The sequence below is a fragment of the Carassius auratus genome, chromosome 4 (assembly GCF_003368295.1).
Source record: "Carassius auratus strain Wakin chromosome 4, ASM336829v1, whole genome shotgun sequence".
NCBI lineage: Eukaryota > Metazoa > Chordata > Actinopteri > Cypriniformes > Cyprinidae > Carassius > Carassius auratus.
In genome coordinates this window covers 3,072,365-3,098,651 of record NC_039246.1, presented here as the reverse complement: position 1 = coordinate 3,098,651, position 26,287 = coordinate 3,072,365, and the positions used below count along the sequence as shown (strand labels likewise).

The window sequence follows — 26,287 nt, the reverse complement described above, 5'->3', positions numbered from 1 at the left end:
TTTTTTTATAAATGCTGAATTTCTTTAGCGATGTGTGTTACTGTCATGTTTATATTTTGTTTTTCATCTAAAGGCCTGTGCTATTGTTACATGTGACCTTTTGATTTGTTTCTGTTTCCTGTGATTTGTAGTCCCTTCGTTTATTGGCAGTGTTGGGAAGGTTACTGTTAAAAAGTATTTCACTGCATACTACAAAATACACACTTTAACTATTCAGGACAAACAAGGGACTCATGTACAATTACCACAAAACAAAAACAGTCGTGGATCATCCAGGAAACACTTCAGATTCAAGGGTATGTAAACTTTGTGTGGAGCAGTTTCTGTAAATTCAATTATTTTGTCCTTTTGAGTTTATGTAAACATCTGTTGTGTGAAATGGTTTATTCAGGATAGTACTAAATGAACATACCATGCAATTTTTATGATCCCTCTTATTAAGTTATTACAATTTTGCATATTCTGCAAGTGATATGAAATGTGTGAGCAGAAATAAAGCTTAGAATGCGTACAATTCAACATAATTACTTTGTCTTATATATTAACAATCAATATATTAAATTGTTATGTATATTGAAAATACACTGAATAATATATTGTTGAATACATAATACAATGTATAGATATATATGTGATAAAATTATACTTTGTGTATGTGCACACACATAATGTTGCCATTTATTAAACCAGACATCTGATCGTTTAAAAGTCCAAAACTTTTATTTATCTTTTCAGTACAGTTTTTTATATACCACAAATATTTTCATATACCTTTTCTCTTGGTTCTTGGTTCTAAATAAATGCGACTTATAGTCTAGTGCGACATATATATGTTTTTTTTTCCTCATCATGACGTATGCAACTTAGGTGTGACTTATAGTCCGAAAAATACGGTACTGAATGTGTGACTATGCAAACAATATGAGAGAAAAGTTTGTGTTCAGCTTTATGTGAACCTAAGCATTAACTTTTGAAATCGAAATTGATTTTTAATAAAGCTATTACATGTAAAATTGTGGTGCAGTATATATTGCAGTATGTAGAAAAATATAAGATAACAATAACAATATATGTATAAATATATTATTTAATATATTGCATTATATTTTCCAATTTAGTGGTTCCCAAACCTGTCCTGGAGGACCTGAACATTTGTATGTCTCCCTAATCAGACACAACTAATTTAGTTCTCAGAGTCTCTACTATTGAACTGATGAGTGGAATCAGGTGTGTTAGATGAAGGACACATACAAAAGGTTCAGGGCAGGGGGTCCTCTAGGACAGGTTTGGGAACCACTGTTCTAATACATTCACATATATTTTTTTGTTTCATAAGGTAAAAGCCCACTTATTCATATTTATTTAGATTCACTGTATTGTGGAGGAGTGTCTGCAGGCTGGTGATGAATGGAAGAGCTGCTTGCCACAGGTATCTGAAAAAAAAGAAATAAATATATAAATGTTTTTTTTTTTTGACTAGCATTTTACTCAAAGTCCAGTTAAACTGGGGATCAACATTTTCTTACCTCTGAGTTGTTAAGATCATGTAAACGCGTGAAATCAGAGGACTGTGGTGATAAAACCTGCGCAAACTGCACCTATGGTGAAAAAAAATGCACAATATAAAATGTAGTGTTTTATTCCTTCTTATTGTGAGATGCCATAAATGTAATAACACCAGCAGACAGTTTCAGTATTACAGTTTCAGTAGCTGAATACAAATGCAGGAGGAAGAAAATAAATGTTCCAAAAGACGTTAATCCGACACAATCAAACATAAAGAACTGAACTAAAGTTGTGAGATAATGAGACACACACCTAAACATAACGATAAAATAAAATCTGTAAAAATGACACCAAACTAACAGATGGTCAACCAGGAGGATGGCAACAAACTAAATCCTGGAAGGTGCAGGTGGAGCAGATGACTGGGGCCAGTTCTTTGTACATCGCTTATTACATCTGAGATCAAATGTCAAACCAAGGCCTTGTCCACACAAATACGTTTTCATTTGAAAACGCATATTTTTTTCTCCGTTTTGGCAAAGGTGAAAGCAAATTTTCTCGCAATTGGTATTTGCGGCAAAACACGAGAGTTGTGTTTTAGATCAGACATACAATCATGAGTGTGTGCGACCTGGACGTGTCACTGAATGGTGTGTTCTTTTTGTAAATAAAATAATCCTGTCAGAAGAACTGCATAAAAACATATTATGTCTGTTCCGTGTGTATCATCTGCAGTGAGCTTTTTTGAGGATTTGCGCATGCACAGAAAGCGAATTTAAGGTTTTCTGATGTTTCAGTGTGGATGAAAATGCTAATGTGGACGGAGAGCATTTTAAAACGAAAATGTCATTTTCAAATGCATCCGGATTAATGTAGATGTAGTCCAAGATGATATCATCTCGCTAATCAGGATCTGGCTAATTCGGTTCTTTGAGCACACCTGTTGTGTATGATTAGTATGGCTGGATTGAGTTATCTGAGATAATTGTGTGTTCATGGGTTGGTTTAAAAGGGACTATGTTTTGATACTCAACCATGATCAGCAGTGCAGCGACTGGCTGACAGCAACTTAACGAACTCATATAATTAATAAAGTCACGGACCAAAAACTTGACACATTTCTGAAATTTTATAAGTAAACAGCCAAGCAAACAACACTACATACATGTTATAATAGATAAGTGAAATGTGGATTTAAAATGTTTTTATTTTGTTTTAATGTTTTACATAATTCCCAATTTTTTATATTCATGATTTCTAATATTTGTACAGGCTGTACTTTTTTATTTCAATGTTGTAATTAGCAATTCATTAAATTTAATATTTGATCAGATTTGTTATGTGACAGCATTAATGAAAGTTTCTTAAGGGATCATGTTATCTGCATCTCCTCTGCTCCATCAAGCCACATAGTAACTGTCATCACTCAAAGCTCTACATTATCTGTATAGCATGTGTGTAATAATATTAGAAGTAATAATTCTATGATAAATAAATATTTAAATAGTAAAACTGGCTGTCTTAAGTATTAAAGACTACACAACATTATTGTATTATCTTAATTTTTTTTAATTATTATTATTTTAAATTATTGTCCCTGGATCAGTAGGATACTTTTGTAATAAATTACCCGTGGCTGGGACAGATTTTAAGTATCGGTTCTGCTTAAAAAGATGAGATCTAATTTTCCCGAGCAACTTTAAGATTACGGACCTTTTGCTTTGGCAACAACTCCGGACGAGCTTCGAAGTACCAAAATAATCCAAGATCAAGCGAAATCATCAGCAATCAAATCCAGCTAACTGGAGGTTACTTATGTAATCATGGTTCCCTGAAAAGGGAACAAGACACTGTGTCCTTTAGGACAATAATACTGAGAAAAGCTCAGTAATCTGATGAAGTAGATGCGTACTCTCCTGCCACGGTCGCTAATCACTGCTCAAGATTACGAATGTACTTCACTTTTCGTGACGTTGGATTCAACTTACAATATGACTGAAATTCTAATTGCAGATCTGTGCACACTCTAATAGCTAAAACTGCCCACAACACATTGTGTGTTTGACAAGGATTTGACTGGAACAACAAATATACTTAAATCAGGACCACTTCCGTCAAGTATATTTATGACAATTACAGGCACAGCATATTGTGATAAAGTTCATGTAATGATAAAAATTAAACTTTCATATATTTAAGATTCATTGCACACCAACTGAAATATTTCAGGTCTTTTATTGTTTTAATACTTACATTTTGGCATACAGCTCATGAAAACCCAAAATTACGAATAACCAATAAAAGAAAACTGTTTTTAATACAAAAAAAGTCAACCTTCAAATAATTATGTTCAGTTATGCACTCAATACTTGGTCGGGAATCCTTTTGCAGAAATGACTGCTTCAATGCGGCGTGTCATGGAGGCAATCAGTCTGTGGCACTGCTGAGGTGTTATGAAGGCCCAGGATGCTTCAAAAGCGGCCTTAAGCTCATCCAGAGTGTTGGGTCTTGCGTCTCTCAACTTTCTCTTCACAATATCCCACAGATTCTCTATGGGGTTCAGGTCAGGAGAGTTGGCAGGCCAATTGAGCACAGTACCATGGTCAGTAAACCATTTACCAGTGGTTTTGGAACTGTGAGCAGCTGCCAGGTCGTGCTGAAAAACGAAATCTTCATCTCCATAAAGATTTTCAGCAGATGGAATCATGAAGTGCTCCAAAATCTCCTGATAGCTAGCTGCATTGACCCTGCCCTTGATAAAACACAGTGGACCAACACCAGCAGCTGACATGGCACCCCAAACCATCACTGACTTTGGGTACTTGACACTGGACTTCAGGCATTTTGGCATTTCCTTCTCCCCAGTCTTCCTCCAGACTCTGGCACCTTGATTTCCAAATGACATGCAAAATTGGCTTTCATCCGAAAAAAGTACTTTGGACCACTGAGCAACAGTCCAGTGCTGCTTCTCTGTAGCCCATTTCCTGCACACGCCTGTGCACGGTGGCTCTGGATGTTTCTACTCCAGACTCAGTCCACTGCTTCCGCAGGTTCCCCAAGGTCTGGAATCGGTCCTTCTCCACAATCTTCCTCAGGGTCCGGTCACGTCTTCTCGTTGTGCAGCGTTTTTTGCCACACTTTTTCCTTCCCACAGACTTCCCACTGAGGTGCCTTGATACAGCACTCTGAGAACAGCCTATTCGTTCAGAAATTTATTTCTGTGTCTTACCCTCTCGTTTGAGGGTGTCAATGATGGCCTTCTGGACAGCAGGCAGGTCAGCAGTCTTACCCATGATTGCGGTTTTGAGTAATGAACCAGGCTGGGTGTTTTTAAAAGCCTCAGGAATCTTTTGCAGGTGTTTAGAGTTAATTAGTTGATTCAGATGATTAGGTTAATAGCTTGTTTAGAGAACCTTTTCATGATATGCTAATTTTTTTAGATAGGAATTTTGGGTTTTCATGAGCTGTATGCCAAAATCATCAGTATTAAAACAATAAAAGACCTAAAAATATTTCAGTTGGTGTGCAATGAATCTAAAATATATGAAAGTTTAATTTTTATCATTACATTATGGAAAATAATGAACTTTATCACAATATGCTAATTTTTTAGAGGAACCTGTATAATTGCATACAGTTAGTGTTGGCGGTAAGGTTATGTTCTGGACAACACTCCATACGCCTGTACATGCAGCCATGCTTGGACAGAGCGGGGAGAGCAGCAAGACAACCCCCCCTGGGGGTTTAATACATAATTACAATTCACAATTACATGAGTTGTAAACAAAATGTGATAGCGACTGCTTCCAATGAAGAGACTGTAAAGAAAGAACAAAGTTAGATCGGATTACAGGTTCAGTTGGTGGAGTTGGAGTTGGAGGAGGGAGTTAATTGCAAGCAGCAATGCGATGGAAGAGACGCTGAAGAATGGGAATTTAAATAGGCCGCAGGTGATAGGTGTCAAGACTGGATTGGTACACGTCTAGAACAGCTGACAGCTGATGCAAGCATGACTAACGTGCCCTGACTGAACTAACGCGATGCTCAATTTCAATCAGGACCACTTCTGTCAAGTATATTTAATGACAATTATAATTGCATACAGTTAGTGTTGGCGGTATGGTTATGTTCTGGGCAACACTCCACATGCCTGTCCATGCAGCCATGCTTGGACAGAGCGGGGAGAGCAGCAAGACAAACCCCCAAAACAACCATATGACAAACTCCCCAACACAACTGATGCAATTTGAATGGCCAGCAATGAGAAATGTTGCTTGATACTATATTTATGGGGGAAGCATCACCCAAACTCGGAAAGAAAGCATACAAAAAGCATGTTGCTTTAGCTGCTTATGCAAAAAATTTGGATGAACTGGATGGGGGAAGCATACACCCCTAGCAGCAACAGCAGTGTAATATGACGGCAGTTTGTATATTATCCAATTTTAAGAGTCTAACATGCTGAAAAGTCACATTAAGTTAAGCAATAGAGGATGTGCAACAAGCATGTTCTTAAATTTGTGTGATTTTAAAGGGGGAAGCATACACACCTAGCAGAAGCAGCAGTCTAATACGATGACAGTTGTATATTATCCAATTTTATGTATCTACCAAGCTGTAAAAATCACAAAGGGGAAAGCGTCACCCCAAGTTAAGCAATTGAAGATGTGCAACAAGCATGTTTCTTAAAATGCTTAAATCTCATGCCAAATTCCGAGTACCAACAGAGCAGTACCGAATCCCTATCTCCAAAAGTCTCCAGCTTTGTCATATCTGCAAGACAAAAATACAGCTTCTGAATCTCTCTGGAAAACCAAGCTCCTGTAGGCGGAGCTTTAATACTGAAGTTTTGTGTTGTTTCCATTAACATATATTCACTTATGTGCTGATTTCCTCCCCCCCAAAAAAGAAAAAAAGAAATCTGATGCAGTTGTACTTACCTGAATGGGGTCTTTTACCATGTTTTAATAGCAAAGGATGTGCAAATCCAGCATCAACCTGGTCTTGTTTATAAAACATTCTTCACTGAGATGACGAGAACACAAACACACTTGCTACACTCCATTGCTGCCCCGGAAAAGCAAACTGCATCCACAGTTCATGTAATGCTAGGTTCTTTGAAAAGTCAAACATGGTAACTTCACATCCTCCACATCCTCACATCCAAAACATACTTATTTGGAGACATTCTTAAACAAATCCTATGCAGCGTTCCCAACAAATTCCTAATGAATTGCGTTTATGGCGAGGTCTCCCTCTCCTCTGGTCGACATGTGCGCAGGCATGCATTCCCGAGAGAAATGCTCATAAGGAGTTCCACCATCATCTACGTCATTAGATCCATGATCGAAAAACTACTGAAACTGTACAACCCAGAAGTAAGATTTTTTGGCACAGAAAACTCCTTTCATCCACATTGGCCATGTTTAGCACGAAAATCCATGTCTTTAACACTGAACAACTCTGAATCCAAGAAAAACACTTTTGTAGCCCCCCACATTAAGCAAATGTGTGATACATACGACCCCTTGCTGTGGCACGATGATAGAGAATAGCTCAATGAAAACACTTAATTGCAAGCAGCGATGTGATGGAAGAGACACTGAACAATGGGAATTTAAATAGACTGCAGGTGATAGGTGTCAAGACTGGATTGGTACTAGCAAGCTGCCACAATATCAAAACTGACTGCCACAAATAGATTTTCCAAAAGGCTTTGACTTCATTGAATAAACATGAGGAGTGCACGTTTAAAAATCAAAAACCGGTGCGGGTGTTTTTATATCAATGTATTTCAGAAAGAAACCGACTGTATATACAAAAAAATGTTTAATGTCATTTTCAATTCATCTTGCATGTAATCCATGATAAAGCAGCTTTTTGTGAGCTTAGCACTTCTTTGTGTACAGGGTTACCAGAGAAACCTCTTAAAAATCTCTCCCGCACTTAAAGAGCCTTCTGCTGGAAGAAAACGACCCACAATAGAGTGTAAGGCTGTGGGAAACACTGGGGTTAATGTTTGGGAATACAAAGTGTGCTGAGTTCACTTCATTTAAATTTACATAAATTCAAACATTTCTGTCGACATTTTTAGTTTTTCACTAACCACGCATAATATTTTTTTTCTCAAAAACACAATCAGGTACATACATGCTGCTCACATATTATTATAGCCCAGTTTGTGCTGATTACAGTGAGATTGGACTTTACCCATTTAGATGTTTATAAGAAACTGAAAAAAAGCACAAATGTCAGGGCATGACAAAACTTCTCCATGCCCCAAAAATACCCTTAGAGGGTTAAAACTCAATTTTGTGAAGAAAAAGTGAAGAACTCAACATTTGAGATTAAAGAACGATATTAAATATTTGTATTGTAATGTAGTGTTTGTAGGTTCTTGTAAAGCAAGTGTCAACAGCCTTAACAGTAACTATTTCCATTGTATATACATATCAGTTCAGTTAACACACACCTGTCCTGATCTGGCTCATTACTCACCAGAGGAGGAGAATGGCAGGCACTGGCTTTACAGGCAAATGCTGACAGACAGATGGAGATGATAAGCTCGAGTACGGTGAATAACATTATAACACCTCTGATTCCCCTGAAGAGAGTCTGAGAGAAAAATCAAGATTAACACAAATAATCCATGATCATTTCTACTCACACTTGTACGATCAAAACTCAGTCCAGAATCTACCATCTGTGAAGCTTTTATAGTAATATTACAATTTTAGGGTCAGGGTTACTAAAGAAGACAAATTAGCATGACAGCACAAACCTTAGTTAACTATGTTGCATGATTCATTTAAATAATTTTGTGCCTGAAAGGGAAACTCTTGCAAATGCATATGCAGTGACGTTAGCCACAGAAATATCTGTCCTTTATATTGCTAGTATTTCACTGTCATTAGTATATGCTGACAGAAGTTTTGTTATGAAGGTCAAATGAGGGTTTGCACTGGCTTTCAAACTGGACTGAGTTTACAATTAACGTATAATGTCAATGACTTCTTGTATTATAAATGATCTATAAACTACTTCTGAAATGCCAGATAAAAACAGTGAACAGAAGAGTGCTGATAAAGGCTTGTGTACTGACCACACAGTGATCTTACGGTAAATATTAAATACAATTTCCACTTTGACACAATTTGATGTTAATTGTGAATATAAAAGTTGATGACATACCTCATACTTTTGCTCTAAATAACAGGAATAGTCGTTGCAGTTAGGGTATCGCCAAAAAACAAAATCTAGTGAAAGGTAAACAATGGCAATCCCTGCAGTTATAATACTGGAAATGTTCATTCCCAGTGAAGCATTCATCTATAGGCAGAAAAAAAACACAAAAAAAACAATTAATAAATTAGCAAGACTTTTGTAGAAATGTTTAGAAATTGTGTTACCATGTTAATGTACATATAAAAGTATATGAAGTGTGATTAAAAATGCACTTTTGAGGTTATTAGTTGCTGAAATTCGATTGGCTGATAGCGGCCTTGTTTTCATATTATTATTTTCATATTATGAAGATTCATATTCATTTTCAACTTTACCAATCCTACGGTTACATTTTTGTGGAGTTGAAGCGTCTCCTACATGCATGAATTTTCAAAATGTCCTGTGTATACCACTATATATATATATATTGCTTCATTGAGTTTGGGTGTTGCGTTCAGGACATAAAGATCAATTTGTGAAAAAAAGAGGGTTGCCAGCAGCATCCCTGGCTGAAGTGTGCAAAATTTAGTGAAAATTAGATATATATTTGCCAATAAAAGGAAGATTAGATATTGGTTTATTGCTCAAAATGGTGTTATCAAGATTGCTCTTTTTCAGGAGGGGCTTAACAACTGCAGTTTATAGGGAGTTTGGATATGGCCCAGTAAGAAAGTGAGGTGTTCACCACTTCTAAGAGATCTGCTTCTAAACCATTAAGCACACTTGAAACACTTTGAAAAAAAAATGTGGGAAGTGTGTCAAGATAGCAGGTTGACTATTTTAGGTGCTGCACTATTTCTTCCAAAATTTTGCTATCAATTGAAAAAAATGGACATAGTATCTTTTTGATATTGCGGCCAAATCTGTCTGACCTCTGCATTACTTGAAGATGTGCTAATCGCCTTCCTGATATTGATGATTTTCTCAGAAAAGAAGGAAGCAAACTCATTGCATTTGTTGTCTGAGAGAATTTCACTGGGAATCTGAAGGCAGAAGCCAGGATGAGGCTTGTCCATTGTACTCAAGTAAGTGGTTTAGTTCAAATTTATCACAGTCCTCACTAGTGATGCTTGGTGTTAAAGATATAGCCTCCATAAACAGCACACTAGTGTTCTCGTTAATGCATCATCTGATCAGGGTTTCCGCGGGTCATAAAAACGTCCGGATTTTCCATACGAGGTCATAAAAAACATTTAGCCACGTCTTAAATTGATATGCTAGTCCATTAATTTGTTCTTCCATCAAAATGCGCTCGCAATGGCATTCATTTGTTTCACCTGTTGTAGTTCTGTATGAGGAATCTGGGTGGTATCACACTGGTGTCACAGCGCTCCAGAACCACAAGGTCAATGCGGCAGCATACAGATTTGTCAGAAGGACTTTCACAGAAACCCGCGCGAACTCCGATCATACTGTGTCATACTGAGTCACTGCTTAGGTTAATTGAAATCATCCTGGTTATCACAATGGGAAAATGTACCTTTAACGATCTATGGCTCGAAGACGGTGCATTTAGTCGCTGGCTCAAACCAGACGCTAACAATCTGTATCAGGCATCCAATCACAAGACGCGGAAAAGCTGAACTGAGTAACGTTAGCTGGTCACTCGCGCGCTCTGTGTTCGGTGCGGAGAGAGCCGTGTTTCACTGACAGTCCCTTTTGCACATGAACGAACAAATACTAATCGCAGTTTTGAACAAACAAAAGGATGTGAAAGAGCCCAATTCAGTAGCGCGGTGTTGAGGTGTTCAGTCAGGGCTCACACAGAGAAAGGAGTCTCAAAATGCTTGTAACTTGCACCGAATTTGCTTCTTTTTGCTCTTGTGCCGACACATACATACATAATGTCAAAATGGAAAGTATGCTCGAATATTTTTTCGATATTTATTATTATTTATTATTATTTTTTGTAATCCATTACGTACATTTCTATCAAAGTTATGACATTATCAAGACGAATTTGTTGTGACAGAGTTTAACTCTAAATCCTTGTCATATTTTATAACCATTTTAGAAGCAATAGCAAATAAACTGTAATAATGTGAGAAATGTTCAAGGTGTCTGAATAAATTTTGGTTTGATTGTATATTTTATTTTTATATTGAAGACTATACACTGCTATTTTACATTTAATTATTCGGTTTCTGTACCTGGACACCTACAAACTTGAAAAAAACTTAAAGATTGTGTAAATAGCAAAAATAAATAAGAATAAACGAACATACAAATGAAACCATTTCAAACAGGGCCCACTGGTCCAACCTTCACCGGGGCCCCGCTGACCCCAGCTACGGTCCTGGCTGTGGGTGTTGAATACTGTGACCAAACACCAATAAAACACTTGTTATTTTGGAAAGTAATGCCATAAAACAATTGTTAATTGACAATGTTACAACTGTTAAGTGTTCTTGATACTCAAGAAAAATAAGGCGAACGCTTCAGTTTCTTAATCTTAAAAAATAATAGAATAACTCTTTAAATAATGCAACGTGTTACTTTCAATGAAAGTCAATAATAAAAAAAGACTTTTGAAAGGAATTATTTAGATTATATTAGAAAGTTATTTATCGTAATTCATGTAGGTCATAAAACCTTTTTATGACTATTAGGATTTGAATTTAAGTCTTACATTTGACTGATTAAACCCTGCAGAAACCCTGTCTGATGGAGACCGTTCTAGATTCAGTGGTAGCAGAGATCAATATCAAAGAAAATACAGAAGTGATCAGATAGTGCTACGTCCTTAATCATCAGTAGGGGTCTAAACATTTCATCCATTGTTATTAAGTCTAGAGTGTGTCCACCTTTGTGGGTGGGTCCAACCACATGCTGAACTAGGTCAAAAGTGTTTGGAACTGTTATAATTTATTTTGTAGTTATGTTTTCTGCATGATCTATGTGAATATTAAAATCCCCTGCAATGACAGACATCTTTAAATAGAGCAGCTACACCCCCACCTCTCCTACTTCATTGAGGACTGTTGCACTTCAGCTGTCTTCTAGCCATGTTTTGTTTTTGAAACATAAAATTCTGATTGCTTGTGGTTATAAAGTAATTGATTAGAAATTATTTATTTTTTATTGAGCAAATGTTTAAAAATGCTAACTTGATGGCAGTGCTTTGTGTCTTTACATCAATCTTAGTTTGATGCATAATAGGCTGCAGATTGGATGAGTTTGCCCTTCGGATTGAGAAGGCCTTAGACTTTCTATCACAAAATAAAACTGAAATAGAGAAAGCTACAAGCACACTGGGTTCCCACTTGTTCTGTAATCATTTGTGAATGTTGGTGCTATTATAGAGGGGACCCGACAAATCACTGAGAGCTGCTGAGTTGTTTTTGGTTCACCTACAGCAGATGGAGGGTTTGGGCCCAGGCAAGCGGTCGGAGAGTTCTCACAGGAGCAGGGCCCACAGGCTTTGGTGGGTGGGGGGCCCACCATTTTCTTGTTGATATCTGGGGGCTTGCAGCGAATGAATGGGATTGTTTAGCCCCAGCATAAACAAATTCCTCCATTTTCTGTGAGAAGCTGGAGAGAGGGATAATATGTCCGGCGAGCGGGCTGTGGCTCTGGTGTTTCCGGTGACTGTGATATGTTGTCCTGGCTTTCCTGGCTGTTTTCCAGAAAGTTGTCCTTGGGTGCGGAGTCTTGGAGCAGTTTTGATACATCAGAATCTGTATGTGAGAAGCTCTGTGGGCAGGGCTCAGCCGGGATGTTATCTATGAGCTGTGCTTGTTGTGGCTGCATGGTGTTATCAGTGTCCTTGTGGGATGTGTCAATGACGATCATCAGAATGTTGAGAAAGTTCTTTGTTAACATCAGAGACCATTGTTTGAGGAAGGCAGCATGTTGTTGGAGTCCTGCTACTGATATTTCTGATAATAGTCACCCACTATCAGAGTCCTGTGCTCGGTTGTGCTCTGAGCTGAATGCCACTGTCTGCTCGTCCTTGAGCTCCTGTTAGTAGCGGTGTTAGCTGCTGGCTGATCCGATCCATGTTTAATCATATTTGGGGATTCCTCACCTGCTTTCATTAATGATTCAAATCTGTTCTCAAGATGTATAAGTGTTGTTCGAATAACAGTACCCCAGATTCAACTATGACAAGACTTGTGAATAGAGGAAGATATGGCAGCAATACGAGAAACTCTGGAAAATCTGATGTCTTGTGTTCTTTTGGGTCTCGCTCCCTGTTTGTGTCATCGATTAGTGTGGCGATCAGTTTCAGTTTGTTTCTCTACACTTCTTATAAACTGTTGAGATTCAGAAGTTTCATGGGACTCATCGGCTGTATGCTGAGAGCGTCCATGACGACGGTCTGCTGAGTGTTTCTGCCTGTTTTGGAAGTCCAGCAAGAACCTTTGTTTCAAGGACCCCAATCGATTGTAGAAGTTTGCAGCAGTTCATGCAAGTTGTTTTCTCGTCACCAGAATGTAAGCTGGCATGGCTCCCTGAGTGCTGAGTTCCCTACTCCGCCATGGCCCCGAGTTCTGAGTTCTCTTTATTGCCATGATCCCCTGAGTTCTGAGTTCCCTACTCCTGCATGGCTCCCTGAGTTCTGAGTATCCTACTCCGCCATGGCCCCGAGTTTTGAGTTCCCTATCCTGCCATGGTCCCCTGAGTTCTGAGTTCCCTACTCTGGCATGGCTCGGAGTTCTGAGTTCCCTTTCCCGCCATGGTCCCCTGAGTTCTGAGTTCCCTATTCCACAGTGGTCACCATAGCCCTGACTTCCCTACTCCACCACAGCCCCTGAGTTCCCTGCTCCACCATGTCTTGTGTTTTCCTCCTCCGCGTGCCACATTACCTTGTTTCTCCCATGTCTTATGATCATAGTTCCCAGGAGTTTTCTATGTTTAATAAGCTATTTCATTTCAGGTGTCTCATTTAGTTCTAAGTTCTTAAGCCCTGTGTTTTTCTGTGTCTAGCGTCCGATATTGTTCATCTAACCCCTCAGCTATGCGTGATTTACTTTGGGTTGGTGTAAATAAAGTCTTCATGGATTCCCCTACATCTCCTTGCTGTGTCACAGTAGCAGCAGCATCGTTCTATATGTGTGCCTTGGACCACAAAACTAGTCTTAAGTTGCTGAGATATATTTTTAACAAAAACCAAAAAAACATTGTATAGGTCACAATGATCTATTTTTCTTTTATGCCAAAAATCATTAGGATACCAAGTAAAGAGCATGTTCCATGAAGAACTTTTTTTTACATTTCCTACTAAAAATATATTGTATCTCGGTCAAATATTGTTTGATTATATTGTCCCAATTAATCATACATCAATGGAAAGCTTATTTATTCAGCTTTCGGATTATATATAAATATCAATTTTTAAAAACACTTAAATGTATAAATGGCCATGGACCAAAAAACATCTTAAGGATTCATGGGAAAACATTTATTGTTTGTAGAAATTACTCAAATGCAGATCATATTATTATTATTGTGCTACCTAGTGTTGAGTTTCTGTACGTCTAAATGGATATTCATGTTTGGGACCTTCCTGATAATTTTGGGGTCATTAAGTGTGGGTGCTGCATTCAGGACATAAAGATCAAATCATGAATTATGGTCATCGATACCCATATAAATTTATAGAAGAATAAATCCGTATAAATAAGTCTAGAAAATCAGTACAAACACAAATGAACACTATTTCTGTACTTCCAGTTGGTGCTTAACCCTCTTGGCACCACGGTTGAGTTTACTCGACAAGATGCGGCACTGAATAAAACAACCCGTTTTGTCAAATAGGGTGTCAAATTTCACACGACCTCCCCTGCACCAGATAGCAGACATGTAATACTTCATCTCTGACTCAAAAAAAACTTCTTGCTCCTATACAAAATGTTCGAGCTAGAGCGCATTGAATCAGTGTGAAAAAAGCGGAGCTAGTGTGAGAGTGAGCCTTTTTATCTGACCAATATTGTCAACGTCAGCGAGTATTGGCATTATTATTATCATTATTAATATTATCTAATGGCATCAATAAAGCCGCAATGAGGCGTTGGGACTTCTATTCGCGGACACTGATTCTGAAGGGGAATATCTGCATTCAGAAGATGACGGTGACACTAAAAGTGAAAGTATAGCCCTATACCAAGCACAAACGGTGAATCCTTTGCCCAATGTAAATGTTCACACCTCTGACATTTGGCAAAGGACCAATGTTTGCAGGGGTCAGAGTCTTTGCGAAATTAGCAGGCGTGTTATAGTTGCGGCGGACGAGGCGGGAGATTTTTACCGCGCTAGACATGTATATTTGTCTTCTGACCGTATATATGTCTTTTGACCGCACATCTCTGCAATCGCGGGGACAGTATTGTAGTGGAGACTTTGTCTAATGCCACTGGGTATGTTAGACGAGGTTGAAGTATTCATAGGACAGTTAGGAGGCAAGGTGGGGAGTCGCAATGACACTGACAGTAGTCCGAGCTGTACACACTCGGCGCGTGCGCGAGGCAGATCTGGCCGCGAAGCTCATTGCAGGAGCAGAGAAGATGTGACACGGGGCATAGATTTTGAACTAAAAAGGTCTTGTCTGCTTGTGTTTGTGTGTCATATGAATAATATATATGTGCCCCACACATGGAACCAGAGTGCCTGCTGCATGTAGTAAACTGAAAATCCCAACCGCTAAATGCATTCGGTTTGTTTCTACCATTTATTAGTAATGATTTACACAGTTTGTTTACTACTTACTATTTACCTGAGCATTCAGTATTGTGCAATATAGCAACCAGAAGGTGAGGGAAATTTTTGGGGGGAAAGAAGTGCTGCATTTTATTATTTAAACGTGACTTTTCATGAAAATTCTACAATTCAAGATGGCCACCCCCATATGCCGTCATAATATGCAAATTAGATGGGAAAATTTATCCCTACATAAACATTTGGTCATCCTTTAAAATTTTTATAATTGATAAAGTCTCTATCTTTTATAAATTAAGATATAGCCTTTTGAAATTATTATGTCAAAATCGAACGTTTTAGGACAAAACCTCTGGCGCCTAAAGGGTTAAATGCCAAAAAAACTGCTGTGTACATACCAAACACAAACTGGAGGGTTTTTCTTTGTTGTTTTCTGCAGCAATGCTGAGTGACCCTGCAGCAATGTACTGAGAAGAGAGAAAAGGAAAAACATTGAGGCTTGGGTTGAAATATGTAGTTTGTTTTCTAAACTATATAAAACTTAATTGTATAGTAGTTTCTTACGATGAGAGATCCCCAGTAAGTAATACCAGTATGGATAAAGATGGCTTCTGCATAAACTGTAGACACAATGCCAAACAGGAAAGTCGTCACACCGATCATTATCTGGACCGTCTGTGAAGGACAAATAGAAATGCAGAAAGTGTGAGTAGTATGAGAGTCTTTCATAAAGTGGAACAATATAAAATATACAATATGGCAGCTGTAGTTATGGACTTATGATGGTACTAGAAAAATATCCCCAAAAATATATTTTGCAAGTTTGGAATTGTCATTGTCTCAGCAGCAATTATGAGCACAATTGAATTAATATTATATATAATTAAGCCAGTTTTGTTGTTTTCTGAGGGGACATCTGGCAGAGTGTTAGGACCCAGAAGCAGTGAAGCATAATGTCAGACATAACAAGCAGATGTAATGGGTCCTATTATGCTTTTTATTATGAATTTTAGTCAGTCTGTAGTGTGTATGTTTAGGCTTAAAAAGATCTACAAAGTTATAAATCTTAAAGTTGATGCCAAATGGAGATATTTAATTAAAAATCCCTTTTCAAGAACTACAAAAAAAAAAAAAAGTTTAGTTTGAACTACAGGGTTGTTTTCTGGGGTTTGTGATGTCACAAAGCAGCCCATTAGAATATCATTTAAATAAATCCTGCCTATGGAAATGGTTGGTTGGTGGGGAGGGGCGAGATCATGGTTAGAACACTTGGCTGAGTGGATCAGACAAGATGACGACCGAGAAGTGCTGCTGTAGCGTCGAGTTTTGAGTTGAATGCCGTTTCTAAGATGTAATACATCTTACCGTTGCACTTATCTGTAGATAGTAAATGCAGTTGTTTTTAAGCAGTTTTTAACATCCTATCTAAACCATGATTAAGGCAAAAAAAAATAACAATGTTACCACTCTAATATGTCTTGCAAAATCAGTGCGTGCAAATTTGCGTGCTCAAATTTATATGAAAATATTGATGCCATTCTAGACAATACTAGAACAGAGGGAACTTGCTGCTTTGTCAAGGGCCGTCTGAGCTGTTCGCTAATCACACACGCTGGGACAGCTAACCAATCACAATACATTTAGTTTTTTGGAAGGCAGGGCCTCATCAAACCCAGAACTAATCGAGCCATATGTGCCAGGCTGGGGAGAAAGGTATAGTAATAATGTAAATTGTGTGAAAAATAATGCATCTTTCGAACCACTAAGCATGAGAGCATGTTCTAGTACACAAGCCAAAACGAAACCAAGACTTTATAAAACAGCATAATAGGACCCCTTTTACCACTCCTATCCAACCAAGGTATTGAAGTTAGAAATTCCTGTATCACGACCACTAATTCACATACTTTGTCAGTAAGGTAAAAGTTGGTTTTGTTCAAAATTGCTTTTATCCACATAGGTCTTTGATATGAACATTTTTTGGTAATTAAATATTACCGGCTTAAAAGTAACTAGTAATTAGTACTCGGAGTAGTTTTTGAGAAGAGTACTTTGTACTATTACTTAAGTACTTTTTTGACACCAGTACTTTTACTTGTAATTGAGTACTATTTCAGCAATGTACTTGTACTTCAGTACTCTTTCCACCACTGATCCTAATGATTTTTGGTGTAAAATGAAAAAATATATAATTTTGACCCATACAAAGTATTTTTGGCTATTGTTTTAAATATATGCGTGCACCTTTAGACTGGTTTTGGGGTCCAGGGTCATATATTTGAGTTTGAGACATTTCTCACCCCAAGGGCTTTTGGTTGTCCTTTCAGAAATGCCTGAATTCCTAGAAGAGGTGAAGCTCCCGTCATTCCAGGAGCATTTGTGACCGTCGACCCAGGTGCTGTTTGTGTTGCTGGTTGCAACTGGATGACGAGTGTTGAAGAGTTCATGGGTACGACAGTGTGAGACATTCTGGTTTCTCAAACTGACCTGTTCAAAATCATAGTAAATCAAAACATGAACAATATGATTATGAAACAGCATGTTTAATTTGATTTACATAATTTACTGTAAGGCATTTAGCAGATGTTCTTTCACACACACAGAGGCACACATGTCCTGAAATGTTCCATCAATGATGGCAAAATAGGCCCAAACCAGGATCCTACCACCACCATGTTTCCCAGATGGGATAAGGTTCTCATGCTGGAATGCAGTGTTTTCCTTTCTCCAAACATATCTCTTCTTATATAAACACATCATTTCTATTTTGGTCTCATCCAAACATTGCACTCTGCAGAGTCATGTGTTTCATGGTAGCCAATCAGTGGCAGTGTTTTTACACATGCCAGCACACGCGGCAGCGCCAGCGGCGCCAAACACACACACACATGCACACACGCAACAGCTACACAGAGATTCGCAGCAGCAGCAGAAATGGCAAGTCAGGAGCAATCCGATGAAAAGTTGGCATTTTCAAGGTGGAGATATAAGCACTACTTAAAATTCATTGTACACATTACATGCAAGTTCTTGCCTTTGACCAAATGTAATGTGTGATACGCATCTACAAAGCTAGTGGCCAAAAACAACTTTTCTTACAAAGATAATACTTGAAGTGCAGGATAAAACTCTTGCTGTCTGTTGACGTGCAATAAATATCGAAAGTTATGTACGAACACCTGTCTGTTCTGCTCATTTCAACTGACTTGTAAAAACTGCAAAAAAAAAAAAAATACAAATTCTCTGACATATAGCAATTTTTTTTTTTTAAGTAACGCAAATAGTTACTTTCCCTGGTAACAAGTTACTTTAATTATAGAGTAATTCAGTTACTTTTTCAAACAAGTAGTGAGTAACTATAACTAATTACTTTTTTAAAGTAACGTTCCCAACAGTGTTACTGTGATACTCGCCTTCAGGCACAGAAAAAGATGCCACTAAACATTTAAAAATATACTGTCTTTATGTTGTTTGTACACAAATTTGAATGTTGTCTGTGAAATTATTGCAATATAAAAGAATATTTAAACAACTTTAGATTAATCTATCACTGTTTAATGGAGGGCAGGAGGCAAATGCAAGTAAATAATATTTATTGTAGGAGGGTAACGGTGAGTAGATGTTGGAGAGGGACGCAGGAACCTCGACGGCAGCACAGACAGGGGAGTAGGTGTCTTGAGTGGGTTGGCGGAGGTGGTGGTGGTGGTGATAGATCCGTGGATGATGGCAGTAATCCAGAGGCGACCGAACAGGAAACAGAGCACGAAGCAGGAACACTGAAGGACGAACAGACATGAACCACGAGGACCTCAAACAACGATCTGACAAAGAAGAGACTAGGCATTAAGTAGGCTGTTGGAATGAGCTGCTGCTGGGTAAAACCCACATGAAACAATCAACATGACGTAACATGAACGCAGCAGGAGATGGTGCATTCATGAACCATGACGGTAATAAATTGGGAGCCAATTTATTAGACATGGAGCGGAGAGGAATATTCTTAGTAAAAAACCACACGTTTTTTACCCACGGCGTATACGGGAGGCCTATAGCAGTGGCAATCGGCTTTAGCCTTAGTGCGCGCCCCCACTTGGAGGAGAGTCTCGCGGGCTCTAGTCCAAGTGGGGTGACACCTCTGGACGAAGGCGTGAATGGAGGGGATCGCGACTTCAGATTCCAGACTGGGAAAAATAGGTGGCTGGTAACCTACCCTACACTCAAATGGAGATAGGCCCATAGCTGATATTGGTAAGGTATTGTGGGCATACTCCACCATAGACAATTGTTGGCTCCAGGAGGAAGGATTCTTGGAAACCAAATGTCGCAACACCCTTTCCAAATCTTGGTTGGATCTCTCGGTTTGACCATTGCTCTGGGGATGAAACCCTGAGGACAGACTTACAGTCGCTCCCAGTAATCTACAGAATTCTCGCAAAAATTTGGACACAAATTGGGCCATGTAAATAAAAGACGTGATCTACAATGGTCAACGCTGTCTCCTTGGCTGACGGTAATTTGGGCAAGGGAATAAAGTGGGCAGCCTTCGAGAACCGGTCCACCACGGTCAAAACTACCGTGTTGCCCTGGGAGGGCGGTAATAAAAGCTAGAGCGATGTGGGACCAGAATCTCGAAGGGACCGGCAGCGGTTGAAGTAAACCATCAGGGGGTCGATTGGAAGTCTTACCAGTGGCACAAACAGAGAAAGCCAAAACAAAACTGAATGTCGCGAGCCATAAGTGGCCACCAGAATCGTTGCTTGACCAAACAGTTTGTATGGTTAACTCCTGGATGGCAAGCCACATTAGAACAATGTCCCTGGATAATGTTGGACCATAATCCCTCCGGCACAAATAAGCGATTCGGTGGGCATCCGGGCGGAGGCGTTACCCCTTCTAAGGCTGTCTTGACCTTCGATTCGATCTCCCATGTGAGTGTAGAGACCACTAATGTCTCAGGAAAAATACACACGGGAGTGGACGGTCGTTCGGAACGGTCAAAAATACGTGACAAGGAATCGGGTTTAATATTTTTGGAATCCGGGCGGTACGAGAGAGTAAAATCAAAACGTCCGAAAAAAAACTGCCCACCGAGCCTCCCTGGAGTTCAACCTTTTGGCAGTGCTAATGTATTCTAAATTCATGTGGTCTGTCCATACAATAAAAGGAACCCCCGATCCTTCTAACCAGTGGCGCCATTCCTCCAATGCCATCTAGACTGCCAACCATTTTCGGTTACCAATATCATAATTTCCTTCGGCAGGAGATAAACAATAAGAAAAAAACGCGCATGGGTGGACCTTGTCGTCTGAGGGAGTACGTTGAGATAACACCGCTCCTACCCTCACCTCCGATGCATCGACCTCCACCACAAACTGACGTGATAGGTCAGGGGTGATCAAGATATGGGCTGAAACAAAGCAGCTCTTCAGTTTGGCAAACACAGCCTCGGCTGTGTCTGACCACCTGAACGTAGTTTTGGCGGAGGTCAAGGCGGTCAGAGGTGAGGCTAGTTGGGAATAAAACGCCGGCAGAAGTTGGCGAATCCCAGAAACCTCTGTAGGGCCTTACGGGAATCTGGACTTGGCCACTCTACCACAGCCTTAACATTCTCGGGATCCATGCGTATTCCCTCAGTCGACACGATATACCCCAGAAATGGAACCGACTGTGCATGAAACTCGCATTTCTCCGCCTTGACAAAAAGCCCATTCTCTAGCAACCTCTGAAGCACTCGTTGAACGTGCTGCACATGTTCCTGGAGAGAAGAAGAAAAAATCAATATGTCATCCAGGTAGACATATATGAACTGATCAATCATATCTCGCATGACCTGCGTTGGTGGAGGTGGTGGTAGTGATAGATCCTTGGAAGTAGGCTGTTGGAATGAGCTGCAGCTGCCCACCTACATGAAACAATCAACATGACGTAACATGAACCCAGCAGGAGACAGTGCATTCACGAACCGTGACATAATCGTGATATAATTCAGAAAAAAATGTGTGATTAATTAGTATGTATATATGTATAGCAGTGGTGGGCCATCGGGGGAAATGAAGATGTTGCGGTCTAGAGCTTCTTGTTAGCCCCATGTTAGGAATGGAGCGATTTTTATTTTATTTATTTTTTTGTTTATTTTGTTGGGTGTGTAGGACACAGACTGCTTGTGGTGACAGCTGCATGAGGATGCACCGAAGAGGCTAGGGGTGAGTATTTAATTTCATGGCGTAGTTCTTAAAACTAATTTTGAAATTATTCTTCACTATTTGCAATCTCTGCCAGTATCCTGTTAATCAAACATAGGAAAAAGTCTGTTAAAGAAACATTTGTGAAAAGGATGGTTTTGACTGGTTACACTATCTGATGTGGAAGAAAGGGTTTCCAAAGGATCTTTACCTCCACTTACAATGTTTGAGCAGCAAAAATAATTGTTAAAAATCAGAAGAAAGGAACGCAAATTGGATATAGTGCTGGGCGATATATATAAAAAAAAACGTATATCTCAATATTGTAATTTTCTTTTTGTTTTACCAATATTCAATAAATCAAGCGCAGCATTAGCTCAGTCAGGCCACGGAGGCATTGGTTGTGACAAGCTGATGCGGTCAGCTGTCAAATCGCTCCAATCACTACCACTCTCCTATTAAACACGGGACATATATATACGTGGCACCACTGCTCGGTAAGTATGCTCAAATGGCTCGCAAGGCTCAAACTGCTCGCAATAGCTATCGCTAGCTCAGGAACTAATCAGACGGCGAATGCATCTCCATAGAAAGCGTTAAATCAGGATTTTTTGATAGGATTCCCACTGAGTATCACACCAGATTTCAAGTCGTGAACTTGAACGTGAATTCACCTCGTTGTGTGTCAAGCGATGGACTGGAATTGATCTGAGCGAGCACAGCTCTTCACAACTGATATACAGTAGGTGGACAGCCTAAATAGGCATTAACGCCGTGCGTACCGCACCGTGGCGGTAACTGTAATTCAGTCTTGTGTTAAAATTAGGGCATGGACTCAATTTAAAAAAATTTATCTAATTAATTAGAGGCTTTGTAATTAATTAATCTAAATTAATTGCATTTTAATCGCATATAAATATTTGACCTGATAACAGTGAGAAGTAATTTTTTTTTCACATGGATTTATAGTATACCATTGAATAATGACTGAATACATAAGCTTAAGCAACAAAATATTGTTTATTTTTGTTCAACCAAGTCTAGCAGACCAGTGCAATTTTTGCTATTAAGTGTAGCAATAGCATATTTAGAAACAATTTAGAAATAGTACATTTCAGAAATTCAGGTAGCTTATAGGTGCTGGAACCTTTTGTAAAGTGTTTAAGTAATACACAATACTGTCAATTACATTCAGAACATTGGAAACACTGACTATTAGAAAACATCTCTCTGTTGCTTCAGAGGCCATAACATACTAAGTCCAACTCTCAATAACCTTGGCCAAAACAATAAAGAGTTCAACATAAACTGCCAGATGTATCAACAAAATAATACATAGTTCAACATAAAGTGTAAAGTCCACGCTAGCTGCTATATGTTTTGCGTTGAGGTGATACTTGAGGTTCGATGTGCTGTGGTGATATGCGAACGCTAGTTCGTGCTCCAGTATAATCGGTCCGCCGAAACTCATCCAGTGAGAAACGTTCCGTGGTGCAAAAATAAGTTATTAAAAATGCGGGAATTTTTTTTCTGTAATTAATTAATCTCAATTAACGTGTTAAAGTCCCTGCCTTAGTTAAAATCATTCGTGAAACTACTACTACAGGTGGTGCAAAGGAATGGATTGAGAAATGAATGTAATTGTAAAATGAGATAAAAGGAGGAAGTAAAACAACAATAACATTATGAAATAACATTGTTACATCTTTAAAAAATATTACAACTTTTACAGTGAGTTAATTTCAAAACGTAGGATAGTCTTAGGCAAAAGTCTACTCATCAAAAATTAAAAGAAGACACAAAGGATCATATGCATGCTATTGTTATTAAGCCGTAAATAAATACAGCCTATGTGTGTGTGTGTGTGTGTGTGTGTGTGTGTGTGTATATGATATAATTACGGATAAAAAGCTAAATGTTTTCATTTCATTTTCATTTGTGTTCATTATTGGTTTGAAAAAAATCTTCAGGTTCACTTAGCAATAATTATTATTAACTATGTTATTATTCTTAATTTTTTTCAAACTACTAACACTTTGCATTTTTTAATTATGCCTTATGTGTGTCCAAAAATTGAGTATATTTATGTTTCAGCTGTTTGATCGCACTGGTGCCTCTACATATATTCACTGGAAACAGCAGTCGTTCACCAGACATTCAGAGTTAGCAGCGATCCACATACTCCACATATTGTTCATTATGATTTTTTTCCATTGATACTGAAACACGCCTGAACTACAAAGCCTATTTTATCTTATGAATAATAGTTCAACTTCAAATGGGCAACATCACGAATGTGGAAATGTTTAGATTTCTCCCGAGTGAGAGAATGAGAAAGCCCAACCTTATGTTTAGCTTTAAATTATTATTATTTTTGTTTGTTTAAAGCTAAGCCTATATTATGGTAGCACTTTATTTTACAGTCCTGTTCCCCATGTACATACTATGTACTTATTATAGTAATTACAATAACTATGTAATAACTAGGTACTAACCCTGAACCTACCCCTAAACCTAACCCTACCCCATGTAGTTACCCTGTATTACCAGAACTTACTTAGATAAATACACTGTAAGTACATAATAAGTACATGTAAGTACACGTACCGTAAAATAATGTGCAACCTATATTATTATATACTGCAATTATATTTATCTATTAGAATTGCATATTTTTAATTCTTGTTTTGTTCTGATATATTTGTTAAGTTTAAAGGATTTGTTGTAAAGTGAAGGGAACTAAATATATCCTGTTGGTACATTATAGCATTATTAGGCCAGCCGTTATTATTTCTAAATGTAATCAAATGTAAAAAAATTAATCTGTTAACATGCAACCTTGTATCCATATTAACAGTGTAAGCAAAAATGTATCCTTGTAAACAGCGAAGCTCTGATTCGGGGATTTAAACTCTTGTTATATGGCAACCGCTCTCATGAAAGTTCTCTTAGTAGAGGCACGTAGAGCAGTCCGCAGTTATATTTTCAATGGGAGATGTTGTACTTGTTGTCAATGATGCTGCCCCTCGCAACTTTATTATGGGTATAATTATTCATACTACTCCAGGTAAAAGGGGGTAGATTCGCCAAGAAAAGATTAAAACGAGGTACAACTACTTGGACAGACCAGTCACCAAGATTTGCTTGCTTCTCGAAACTGAAGACGATTTATAAATGATTTTTTTTTTTGAGTGTTCAATGACGTACAGACATAATTACATGTATATGATGACTGACTTCTAGACAGACCTTCCTTGGACTTGTTTTTACTGACATGACTTAACATTTTTTTTACATGAACAGATGCACACACACACACACACACACATTTGTATACCTGTAAATTATTTTGTATGTTGTGTCAATTTATGAATTGTTTGTTATTTCTTATTGGTTATTCACGGTCACGTTGGCACAGGTGATCACTTCCATTTTCTCTATTATTTCCTTTGTCTAATTGTTTGAGAGGTTGGAAGGGGTGAGGAGTGGAAGCCAACTTTCTGTTGACCGTATTGCATTGGTCTGATCATGTTTTATGTGCATTAATAAAATCGAAAGCATGTTAATATCATCAGTTTTCCTTTGAATAGAATGACATGAGTGTGAACGAGTCACAAGCCCATTACCTAGCCTCTATGTTGCGATTGGATTACGCTAATAACTAATGGACATAAACGAACACGTTAAACAAAGTATTTAAAACAGGTAAGTTCATATACTTGGAGTAAAGTTGAATTGAACTGATGCATCAGTCATACAGCACTCCGGACCGTGCACCCCATGATGAGCCAATAAGGAAAATCCCAAATTCAGAAAATTAGAATATTGCTTAAGACCAATACAAAGAAAGGATTTTTAGAAATCTTGGCCAATTGAAAAGTATGAAAATAAATTATGAGTGTACAGCACTCAATACTTAGTTGGGGCTCCTTTTGCCTAAATTACTGCAGCAATGCGGCGTGGCATGGAGTGGGTCAGTCTGTGCCACTGCTCAGGTGTTATGAGAGCCCAGGTTCCTCTGATTGTGGCCTTCAGCTCTTCCTCTTCACAATACCCCATAGTTTTCTATGGGTTTTAGGTCAGGCGAGTTTGCTGGCCAGTTAAGAACATATAATCGCCAAGGGGGAAAATAAAATGAGAATGGATTAACTTTACACCACTTTCCTGCTTGGAGGCGCGACCACGGAGACCATAACATCTGAATATTCATTTATATAGCTTAAGTCAACATTGAACATTGAAATAAGGCAAATTTCCCGGGTTACTCATCCAAAATACGGGAAATTTCAACATTCATCTTTCTGTTGCTATCCCTCTGCTGACAGCAGAAATCCGTACTACAAAAACTGCTGCATTAACTAACGTTAAGCGATTTGTGAAGCTAGGTCTGACATGAGTTTGCTTTCAGATTGGCATGAAATTGTGCTCTCACAACAACCACGCTGTTATCTTAAAAAGCCCAACATCACGCTAAGGTTGCTTTCAAGTAAGCAAAGCGATGCTCTGAAAACATCTGTTCGCTGGAAGGGCAAGGAGTAGCAACAGGACAACAGCACAGAGACTTTTACAGGCCTGATATAGGGGCTAACGGGATATTTTACAGGAAAATACTAAAACGGGAGGACAGTGGGAAAAGAACTCAAATACGTGAGATCCCCGGAAAAAAACGGGAGGGTTGGCAGCTACTAACTACACTTTTGAAACACATAGTTAAAAGT

General features: G+C 38.5%; 1 protein-coding gene across 3 annotated transcripts in view; it reads right to left on the bottom strand.

The window, feature by feature from the left end:
* Window positions 1-1,334: 1,334 nt before the first annotated feature.
* LOC113067115 (membrane-spanning 4-domains subfamily A member 4A-like) overlaps window positions 1,335-26,287 on the bottom strand; it is a 31,244-nt gene continuing 6,291 nt past the window's right edge. Inside the window, exons 2-9 of one of the 3 annotated variants that reach the window (XM_026239396.1) lie at window positions 21,218-21,289; window positions 17,688-17,874; window positions 15,952-16,062; window positions 15,786-15,854; window positions 8,698-8,835; window positions 8,005-8,121; window positions 1,527-1,598; window positions 1,335-1,433 (exon numbers count right to left, since the gene is read on the bottom strand). In XM_026239396.1, the coding sequence (XP_026095181.1) occupies window positions 1,359-1,433; window positions 1,527-1,598; window positions 8,005-8,121; window positions 8,698-8,835; window positions 15,786-15,854; window positions 15,952-16,062; window positions 17,688-17,855 (750 nt within the window). In that variant the 5' untranslated portion in view covers window positions 17,856-17,874; window positions 21,218-21,289 and the 3' untranslated portion in view covers window positions 1,335-1,358. Of the gene's footprint in view, window positions 1,434-1,526; window positions 1,599-8,004; window positions 8,122-8,697; window positions 8,836-15,785; window positions 15,855-15,951; window positions 16,063-17,687; window positions 17,875-19,029; window positions 20,950-21,217; window positions 21,290-26,287 lie in introns of those variants that run through there. The other 2 variants (XM_026239405.1, XM_026239390.1) reach the window with 2 other exon arrangements.